Source organism: Gekko japonicus, unplaced genomic scaffold, assembly GCF_001447785.1.
Source record: "Gekko japonicus isolate JY-2015 unplaced genomic scaffold, Gekko_japonicus_V1.1 scaffold719, whole genome shotgun sequence".
Lineage (NCBI taxonomy): Eukaryota > Metazoa > Chordata > Lepidosauria > Squamata > Gekkonidae > Gekko > Gekko japonicus.
Window position 1 is genome coordinate 661,911 of NW_015175991.1, and position 11,271 is coordinate 673,181.

The window sequence follows — 11,271 nt, forward strand, 5'->3', positions numbered from 1 at the left end:
GGGAGATGGAGCCTAGAGGGGGCAGGATTGGAAGAGGGGAAGGACCTCAGGTGGGTACAATGCCATAGAGTTCATCTTGCAAAGCAGGCATTTTCTACAGGGGGACTGAGCTCTGTAGTCTGGAGATCAGTTGTAAAAGCAGGATATCTCTGGGCACCACCTGGAGGTTGGAACCTTAGCACAAAGGATTTGACTGCAGGGCATCTTGTCTTGAAACCACTGATCCTGATCTGTTCTACTCCATTGTTCAGTGATGGTGAACAAAGTGTTCTTGAGGGAAACTTGCCTGCCGTTATTGGGCTTGAGGTTGCTGGCACATTTCCAGGAATCCCTGGAATTAGGGTTGCCAACTTTGTGTTTGGAAGTACCTGGGGATTTGAGGGTGGAGCCTGGGAGAGTGAGGTTTAAGGAGGAGAGGGATGTTGGTAGGGTATAATGCCATGCAGTCCACCTTCCAAAGCAGCTATTTGCTCCAGGAAAAGTAGAACAGATGTTTTAAATAAATAAATGGTAAACACACGAGTGATTTATATAGTCTGATGATCAGTTGTAATTCCAAGAGATCTCCAGCCTCCACCTGGAGGTTGGCAACCATATCTGGAACACAGCATGAAAACGGTGGAGTTAGAGAAGTAGTGTCTTTTGGAAATAACCATGTACCCTACTAACTTGTTGTGCTGGAAGAACAAGCACATACATCTGACCTACTGAAACAAAGGCCACCTTGTTATCACAGACTCCCACATGCCCCAAAGCATGCCAAAGTTTTATGAACAGTTTCACTTTATCTCATGATCCTATGAGCTGTATTTATCTCACAGAAGCAGCCACTCTGAATCTCCACCTCAAGGAAGGAAAGAGGAATGCACTGCAAGAATGTGAGCAAGCGCAGTCTGATCTGGATTGAATGTGGCTGTGCATACAAGCCACAGCTGAACCTGGCTTCAGTTCAGGAGCTGGTTCAGATTAGCATGAGGGTTATTCCAGTTGGACATTTCAAAAACACACCCCCTACTACTCCCATAAAAGGGATCAAATTTCCTTTGCGTATGCTCCTCGGGAAGAAGAATATACATGTGTGTGTTTTCCAGGAACAGCGTGGCACCCTCTTGTACTTTATTCACTCTGAATGTGGGTGTACAGCTTGGTGCCGAGGGAAATAATGAACACACATTTTGCTATGCCAGGAAAACAGGAACAGCGTTTCAACTAGGACGAATGCTTAAAGAAGATTTCCTTGGCTCAGAAGTGGGGAGGAGCTGCTCTTGTACCCCAGGATTATGTCCTGGCTACTTGCTAGAACTTGGTTTCCAAAAATTGCCCCCAAAGGCAGATTCTCATCTTGCAAAACAAGAGCATGGAGCAGGGGACCTCTCACTGCATACATGCCAGAAGCTGCAGCCTTTCCTGGACCAAGGGATCACCAAGGGCTGTATCAGCTGTCTGTGGAACAGCCAGACACGTTTTGGGGCACACTAGGGAGAAGCAGGCTCTTATGGATAAGCCCCTTTCACTGTGTCAGTTCCTGCAACCTACAGCAAGGCCATTTGTCCTGGTTCCTTGGAGGACAGCTGAATGTATCAGGTAAGTAGGAAGCCAGCTGTTCTTTGTCTTTGTCTGCTTGAAGGAACATTTCCTTTCAGGGTGGAACTTTTCATTTCTCCCCTTTTCATACAAAAATTCCATACTTTTCTCTCAAGGTTTGCTCAATATTGACTCTTTAGTATCCATTTTACTACATTATGAATCAGTGTTTTGGCTATACTAATCTCTTTTGCTGAGCATAAGAAAAGACCGGTTTGAGGGGGGAGACAAAACAAAAACACTAGGATGGAAGAAGTGTGTGCAGAAATACTAGGTCATAAAGTAAGACCTAGTACAGTTCCACCACCTGGGTACTACTTTCTCCTGATGGAATTGGTTAGTCAGTAGCCCCACTGACCTTGTCCTAAACATTCTCTACAAAGTATCCTGCAGTTATTTGCCAGGTTGCAATTTTGTTGTACGTTGGTGGTTCAAGAACCTGAGGTTAAAATATTTATTCTTTTTACAAAATTTGGGTCAAGAAAGCTCAAACTGTAGTGCAATAATTAGTGATAGCATTATGGCAGAAATCCTGAACACATAGTTAAAAATGTGTATAATGTCCTTCTTGTAAAAAGCAAAAAATACTTCTTATATTTCTCTAATGAATATAATTGTTTATGGAACTCAGAAATTTTGCCCCATTTACTGCATATAATACACCAACATTTCCCCCTTTACTATGCTATTAGATAATGATGCAATGATCAGCCATGTCTCTTTTGGAGTAACGTTTCTTGCACAAAACATTACTTTTATCAGACTAATACAATTCATTGTAGACATGTGTGTATTCCATTTGAACCTTGGACAAAGGATATATGGAGCTGATGCATGAGTATTTATAATAATTCAATTTCTTAAAACAATTGATTACATGTATTTTAATGTGAACATGGTGTATTTGGCTTGATGACAGCTTTATAAATAAATAGCATAAACCAAGGGTTCCTAACTTTTTCGAGTATGAGGACCCTTTTTCAACATTAAAAAAAATCTGTGGATCCCCACATAATACTAGTTGTACTTCTAGTATCCATTGACTGAGAAAACGTAACGAAAAGATCAAAAAGACAATGCTTAGTGTGCATATGAATTCAAGGACCCTTTCCAATAACTTTGTGACCCTCCGGGGGTCCCCATCCCCCAGGTTGGGATGGGAACCACTGACATACAAAACTAGCACATATAACATAATTGGTTGTAGCTAACAAACCACTATAGCCCCGGTCAGACGTGCCGGAAAACGCGGGGGGGCGGGGCGGCTATTTGTGCCGTCGCATTCTGATGCGCCATTATGCGATCAGATGCGATGGCGGCTTCCCCGCGGCAAAGAGGACAACGGGGGAGAAAGCCTCGCGCTGGCGCGATCACACCCAGGGAGTCCGCATGCAGCCCGTGGCAAACCATTTGCCAGTAGGTCGTCCCAGGTACTTTTTAAATGCGCATCTACGGCAGGACACCACGGGTGTGCTACGCCTCCCAGATGTTCCGGTGTGATCGTGCCCAGAAAATCCGTGGGACTATCGTGCCTTCAGCGTGGCAAATGCTCTGTGTGAACGGGGCCAAAGTGGACTTTCCATTCCTCTCCCCCACAACTTGTTTTGACCCCCAGAAAAGTGATGCCTGGTAGCGTTGTGGGACCTGAATGGAGTTGAGAAACTGCAGTGAGGAGAGGGAATTGGACAAAGCTACCACCTTCTTCCACAAGCGGAAGATGTGGAAGGGGGCATGTTCAACAACTCCCCACTTCCCATTGCAGCCTCCTGGCCTGCATAGCTTTTTGTCCATGCAGTCCCTTGTGGGTTACTCCAAATCAGGGGTCATTTCGTAGAAAAAGAGCTAGGGGAACTCATTAGCATAACTCATTAGCATATGCCACACCCCCTGACATCAGGGGCCCGGCGGTGGACCTGCAAGGCCGGCTGAAGTGCGAGGAAGCCCCACCAAGGCCCTCCCTGGCCCCAGGCAGGCAGGGGTGGGGAGACGCGGGGAGGAAGCAACTTACCCTCCCTCTTCTCCTGCCTCCTCTTGGCTGAAGGAGGGCTGGAAGCGGGGCGACCAGAAGCAGGGGGTGGGGCTTCATCGTGTGCCCCGCCCCCTGCACCTCACCCGGGGGAACTGTGTTCCCCCGCGTGCCCCCCCGAAATGACCTCTGCTCCAAATACCATCTTTCTGGGGGACAAAAGGGACTGCTGGAGCAGGGTGTGTGTGTGTACAGGGGATATTTGCATACATTGTGCTGGTGGTTGATTGAAGATACGATTAAATGACTCATTGGAAGTTTGTTTTAATTTACAAGGAAGAAAGAAAAACAAAATGGAAATAAAAGTTTTAATGACTATAGACTGTACAATGCTCCCTCTAAGCTGTGCAGCCTTGTGAGCAAAAATTCAACTTTGTGAGCTCCTGGCATTAAAGTTGTGAGCAAGCAGTATGGCTGCTGCATAAATTAGTTTGCTCTGGAGCCATCCTTCCTGAGCTGAGACAAAAATGTGTGAGCCAGAGGCTAAAAAACTGTGAGCTAGCTGACACTAGCTCAGCTTAGAAGGAACACTGGTGACAACAATATTTAGTATGTAGATGGGCATATCAGTGTCAATATTAAATAAGAAACTGGACATGATGAGGGCAGCCATGTTTGTTGTTTGTGTATTTGCCACATAAATCTATTTCACAGGGTGGGTCTAATTGTTTTTATATAGAAACTGTCACACCGGTGAGGAGAGCAGAACCTTCCCTGTCTTACCTTTCTGTGTTGCTCCAAGCAATTTTTCCCCAACCAGACTCCTTTCTACTATCAGAACCCAGCTGAGGAAAAATGCCTGAAGTGATTGTGGGAAGGGGAGAGGTTCAGCTCCCCTCATTATACACCCCTTTTTCATCTAAATATTAGACTTGGCCCCTATTTAATGAGAATACAGAAGACACATAAATAAACAAACACAATTGTTCTTTTGTGCCTTATTTGGCTATTTGAGTATGACAGACCCATGCTCCTTCTGTTCTGTGAGGCAGATTTTCCCTCCAAAAACACTGTTCACCACTCTGACTGAGCAGCCTTGTAGTAGCGTGTTTGAATCATAAACTTATAACTCAGGCCAGAGATTTTTATTGTAACTTAGCAGGAACCCTCTTATAAAACCCCTTTGGATATGGCACGACATGAAATAAAGTTGAAACAAACAGGTTGATTTTATTGAACAGGCACAGTTGTAACAGGAATAGGGCAGGGGATGATGAGTTCTTCAAACTGTAGTTCTTTATAAGAAAATTAGAATATCTTGAACAGGCAACACCTAAAGGACCACCTTTCCCCATATGTTCCCCAGCGAGCACTGCGATCAGGTACTCAAAATTGCCCGGTCCTCATAGGCTCCAGAGAAGCCAGGCTTGCAGTAACGAGGGCCAGGGCCTTCTTGGAGGCAGCTCCATACTGGTGGAATGAGCTCCCAGAAGACATCAGGGCCCTGCGGGACCTTTTACAGTTCCGCAGGGCCTATAAAATAGAGCTCTTCCACCAGGCATTAGTGTAAGGGGCCGCCCGCAACCATCTGAGGCCCTGGCTCCAACACCACCAATACCATCAATATTAATAACATCATTACCATCACTGAATAGCCTGTGCCTCACTGATACGACCCAGACCATGTGCTAATTGTGGACTCCCGCCATGGTATATGTTATTGCTAGCACTTTATGTATTGTTTTAAACTTAATTTATTGTAATTTTAATAATGTAATAATGATGTGAACCACCCTGAGCCTGCTGGGGCAGGGCGGGCGGGCTAGAAGTCAAAATAAATACATAAATAATAGAGGTATTCAGAGAAGAAAAGCCAGTTTACAACAGTTTACAAATTCATTAAATCACTCAGATGTCAAGGTGAATAAATACATCCAATATTGGTGTCTGAAACAGATTAGATAAGAGAGGCCTGTTGAGGGCATTCTGCAGATGAGGAGCCCTCACAAAAGGCTCTTCTGGTGGGGGCGGGTGTACACAGAGAAGGGCAACAGAGGATTACCTCAGTTGACTCATATACAGAATAATCAGTTATTTCAATTCGTTATTTTAACATTTTTAAAGATCCAAGAATTAACTGCATCATTTTTATTGTCTCCCATATCTTTTAACAGCAATTATTATTTCTGTAGTGTTAATATACTACATCGACATACTGGTCTGTCTGATTGTATTGGCACCCAAGGAGACTTACAATGCATTGTAAGTGGCATGTACCACTGACTGAGATGAGCAACTAACCTATTCTGGACTGTGCAGTTAATCTATTTGGGTTGTGCAACTGGTTCATACTGGGGAGTTTCAAATGATTAACTTGGAATTGTACTTTTTTGGGTTGAGTACATTGGGTCAGGCTGTGCATTTGATCTTAGGAAGTGGAGATAACCCTGGGCCAAGTGCTTTCAACTTGTACTATTTGCTTTATAGGTTTTTTCGGCACATTCTGCTGTTGTACGTTCATACAAACATGAATTTGAAACAGAAAGGTTCAGTGAGAAATGTCCATCTCAGTCATTTAAACACTGTTGGATCTCTTGGTTATGATTGCCAATATGAATAATTCATGACTGATAGGGACACAACCTATCTATTTGCCTGTAGATGGAGATCAGCCACCAGAGTACAGAGTGCTTTTTTGACAAGGACATTCTATGGGTGCTGAATCCATGAGAGCACACAGACCCCTCCCCTGGGAAGGCAGCCACTGACATGTGCTCACATAAAGAGCTGGAACAAGCTCTTTATGTGATAATCTAGAACTCCTAAACTAAGGAGCCTGTCCTATATTTTAACATTTGATAGGGCACATATAGAGACAGGGACAGAGGATTTGTGTTTTCCCATTTATTTTGGATCCCTTGCTCAAACTGGTGCTGTGCTAAAAGTATGCATGTGAACATTCAGAGGGAATAATAAGCAGACTACTTGTGGCTTTAGTCAGCTCCGCCCATTCCCCTGTTCCTATTTCCGCTTCTATTTAACTTGGAGGGCAGGTACACAACTTGGAGGGCAGGTAGAGGGGCAGCCTGGGGACGTCCTCTGGGAGTCTGATGCTTCTAGCTTGACGGGTGTGTGTGTTTGACACACTCCTCCCACTTTACAGATTGAACCCTAGGGAAGGATCTTTTCCCTCCCCCAAAGCCTATCTGCACACAACTTGGAGGGGGCTGTATTAAAAGGAATGACAGGATTGCCCATTGAAAATAATGGGAGAGGCCTGAAGACCCATTTTTAAAAATTTAAACCCTTGGGATGCCACCCCTCCCAGCATGCCAGCCAGCCAGCCACTGAGCTTGTGTCCCTCTATGGGTTGGGCATGCCTGGAGTAGGCCAGCGGCAGCTAGCCGAAGGTGGTGGAAGAGCAGGGAGGAGAGGAGAGAAAGGGGATGTCCCCTCCACAGATCACAAGTGACTTTAAACACAATTAAGCAAAAAATGTGAGTTTGGGTTGTAGATGCAGAATGCATACACAAAAATAAACTGGAGAAAAAAGAATAGTGCCAAGGGCAGGGACACAAAATACGAAGTTAACCTTAAAGTCTCAACTGCTTGGATTCTCCAGAGTAAGCTACAGTGATCTGTTAGTGCAGAAAAGGCCCCAGTGTGTTTTTGATGACCATTCAGTCTTTTAAACATCTAAAAATAATGTAATTATATAATTGATTTGATGGAAACTCAACATGTGCAGTGTTTATATTTCATGTGCTTCATAATTATTGAATAACTCTGTTATGAATTGGTGCATCCAGTTCAATGATCACAAACGGAGTACTATTTTCATTAGGATTCTGTGGGAATCTTCGGCAGCCATTTTCTTAGTTGGTGACGGAGGAGGAGCAGGGGGCTTTTCAAATGGCGGCAACCATGCTGTTCTCCACGATACATCCAAGGTTGTTTTTTTTACAATGTAATGATGTCATAACACTACTGTATATGCACCCACACAAAAGGAGGTTCCGTTGCTGACGAAGGACATGACGACACATTTCGCATACTTCGTAATTATTGAATAACACTGTTATGAATTGGTGTATCCAGTTCGACAATCACCAGCCATTTCCTTAGCTGGTGACTAAGGAGGAGCAGGGGACCTTTGAAATGGCAGCAGCCATGCTGTTCCCCATGATACATCCACAATACATCCACTGCACGTACATAAAAAGGAGGAGGCTCTGTTGCAGAAGAAGCACATGATGACACAGCCACATGACCTCTTTTCAAAGGAAATGCAGAACACAAAGGGGGTGGGGTGGGATCCAAATTCAAGAAACGTCAGAGCATCAGCTGGGGATTCAACCCTCCAGGAAATAATGGCAACACTGAGGTGCCAAAAAGGTCAAAGTAAAACACAGAGGTATGGGAATGTATCAGAACACAGTTACAGATGCTGCAGAATACTAGAAACAAAAAAAAAAGAGAGAGAGAATACTAAATATTATGAACCGAGATCAAGGCAGCTCTTAAACAAGTAATTTCTTTATTCAGCTCATGACTTAACACAGGACAACATTCAACAAAACCTTCTAACTTTTATACTATTTGAACTGGCAAAGCCACACCCCTAGAACAGATAATAACCAATGAAAATGCATCGCTTAGGACCAATGGATTTGGTTCCCGCCAAAAGTCAATGTCTCTTCGGATTGGCCTATTTGCAGCATTGGCCAATCCGGTCTTGCATCTCAGGATACTAGGGCTTCTATGGAGCTGTAAGCCCAGTTCCTGACTTCACATAATAACTGAATACATAACACCAAATTACGCTGATCAATCGTTTGCCTTGGCCTTTCTCCCAGATGAATGAATGCAAGACAGCAGGAAGCTTAAACAAAGGATGGTCTCTTCCATTCAGTGACACTAACTTTCACTGTGCTTCTCCCTTCCCTGCCCCTCTGTTCTTGGCAGGTTTTTGCTAAGTGAGTTGCACATTTAACCATTTTCTTCCCAGCTGGGAGGGATTGAGACCAATCCTATTTTGGGGGAACGAGCTACCCAATTCCTGCCAAGTCTGCATTTAACCCATCATGTCTTGTCATGCACAGCACTACTGATTTTGAGGGCTACAGGCTGGGATATTAGAGCACTCCTTCTTGCCCTGCAGTGACAGTATAGCCAAATGGTCTTCCTCCCATTTGTCACCATACAGTGCACTTCCTTCCTTCCCTGAGCATAACACTGGGATTTTATGGCAGGCTCCCAGATGAGGCAGATAGTCCATTGTTCACCACAGCAATCAGGGAAAGTTTGGACTTTGTCACAGATTAGTATCCTATTATCAGCATAAAATTATTCAGGTGAACATCTGGTTCCCTGACTAAGGAGCAGTGAACCACACTTCAGTGGGAGAAATATCATTCTGAAATTTTGTTCCAGGAAGGGGATCATAAGAACGGAAGAAGAGCCCTGCTGGATCAGACCACTGGTCCATCCTGCTCAGCATCCAGTTTCACGCAGTTGCCCTGGAGGGCCAACAAACAGGGCATAAAGACCAAGGTCTTCTCTTGATGTTGCTTCCTAATACCTGGTGTCCAGAGGTTTACTGCCTTTGAATATGGATGTTCCATTTTGTCATCATGGCTAATAACCATTGATGGACATTTCCTGCATGAATCTGTCTAATCCCCTTAGGAGGACAAAATGGGTGGTTGCAAAGGAAGGGGGAATTGGTGTAAATCACTGCCCCCTCTTCCGCAAATGGAGATGCTGTTGTGTTGGAGCAATTGGCCTGATGGCAAACTTGGATACTAGTGAAATCTTGCACAGTTCAAACAGAGAGAACACCAGGCTGAAAGCTTAATGTTTTGTCTTTTTTGATCCTGTATGGTTTGAGGTATTGGGTATAGTCAGCTGTTGGGGCTGCACTTTGGTCAAGAGAAATACCAAATACTTGGTAAGCATTTGTTGAATTTGTCTATAACAAAAGAGTACATAAGAGAGTCGCCAACTTTACTAATTACTTGGGAATAAGCTGCCAGCAGGGGCTTTGTACTGAAACAGAAGAGACTGGCACAACCTGCAGTGGTAAGGGACCCAAATCTTTTTTCTCTTCCAGTTAACTGTTTGGATCGACATGTCCACAGTGCCCCAAATAAAGTGGCTCTAATCTGGGAAAAAGATGAGCCTGGACAAGAGGACCAAATTACATACAGGTTATTATTTATTCTTGTTTACATGGGTGCAGGGGAGGGGGACTTGCACACTTGCTCAATAGTGAAAATATCATCAATCCTCACACAATCCTCATATCATGGCAAAATACTTGTTTTGTACATCTCAGCATTTCCTGTGCTCTGCAGGGAAAATCATTTGAGCGGAAACATCAATGTGTAAAGTCCTAAAACAAATTAAAAAATCTTGCGACACTTGTTACTAGGATTAACCAAAACATCACAAAAAGGTGTGCAATCTTTTGAGTTCTGTAGAACTCTCAAGCACCAAACAGAAAGCACACGTCCTTTAACATGGGAAGAAGACAAAGAAAACTTCATAAGTCCTTATCAAACTGGAAAGTCAGCAGAAGCCAAATTGGGTAATGTTGCTTAGTGGGTGGGGGGAATGAAACAATGTGCAGACTTTTGAGTTCTCCAGAATTCTTCATCAGGCTGTATGTTAAAAGGGGGAGGGAGAAATGTTTTGTGCTATGCCATTAAAGGTCTCTGGCATGCATCTTGTGCAGAATGCAATGGACTGTTTTGTGATGTTTTTGTTAGTCCTAATTAAAGCACCTTTGTTTGGGGGATTTTTTAAATGGACCAATGTGACTCTTTGGAAATTTAGCCTTAAAATAAGGTTTCCCCCCCTATTGGACAAAAAGCATATGTGATATAGTTTTGGTTCTGGATATATTACCCAGTTTGGCTTTCATTCTCCAGCTTTGTTAATATAAGGACCACCACGTTTTCCTTCTGTTCTCAATAAATCTCTAAAGGGATTCGTGTGGTCCATTTAGTGCTGGAGAGACTGTAATCACTGACTTTCAACTGAAAAGTGCCTCTTATCCAACTTCACAGCAAGTGTAGATGAAACTTGAAAACAGCTCAACCAAGTACCACACAACGTAATTTATTCTATACAGTATGCACAACACTCTGCCTTTTCATAGCCAGAAACATCTTTTTCGTGCCCCCTCCACCCTCTCCTTAACATCTAGCCTTACAAAGAGTTATGGAGAACTTGAAAGCATGCACATCTATATACTAATAGCCAAGGGTCCCCTCTCTGTGCGGATACTTATTTCTGCAGATTGGGACCACATGGGGGAAAAAAGAGATTATCCTGCACACGTCAGTTACTTCCCAGGTGTACAGAAAAATCTAAAAACTTTAAAATATAGAAGGGGGAGTTAAAAAAAACAGCCAAAAAATAAAACAGAGTTCACTGCGGCTGCGTAGAGAACAGACTTACCAGGGCAGAGGGGGAGGAGCCTTCTCTCCCCGCCCTCTCTCCCCTGTTGTTCTGATAGCATTGAGTCCTCCCCATGGCCACGCCCCCTCCACCGAAGCTCAAGCCTCCAACAGACAACGTTGGGATTTAAAGCAAACTGCAGCAGCTCTCAGCTCTCTTCACTTGGCAGCTCCTTCCACTTTGCAAGAAGGAAGCGCACATACACCCCACCCCACCCCCAGGGAAACTGGAGCAGGCGAGACAAGATACACGCGCCT

The 11,271-nt window shown here is 44.1% G+C and overlaps 1 protein-coding gene across 1 annotated transcript in view; it reads left to right on the plus strand.

The window, feature by feature from the left end:
- Nucleotides 1-1,074: 1,074 nt before the first annotated feature.
- LOC107123182 (acetyl-coenzyme A synthetase 2-like, mitochondrial) overlaps nt 1,075-11,271 on the plus strand; it is a 40,746-nt gene continuing 30,549 nt past the window's right edge. The window contains exons 1-2 of the mRNA XM_015426369.1: nt 1,075-1,584; nt 9,663-9,759. Of these exons, the coding sequence (XP_015281855.1) occupies nt 1,281-1,584; nt 9,663-9,759 (401 nt within the window). The 5' untranslated portion in view covers nt 1,075-1,280. The remainder of the gene's footprint in view (nt 1,585-9,662; nt 9,760-11,271) is intronic.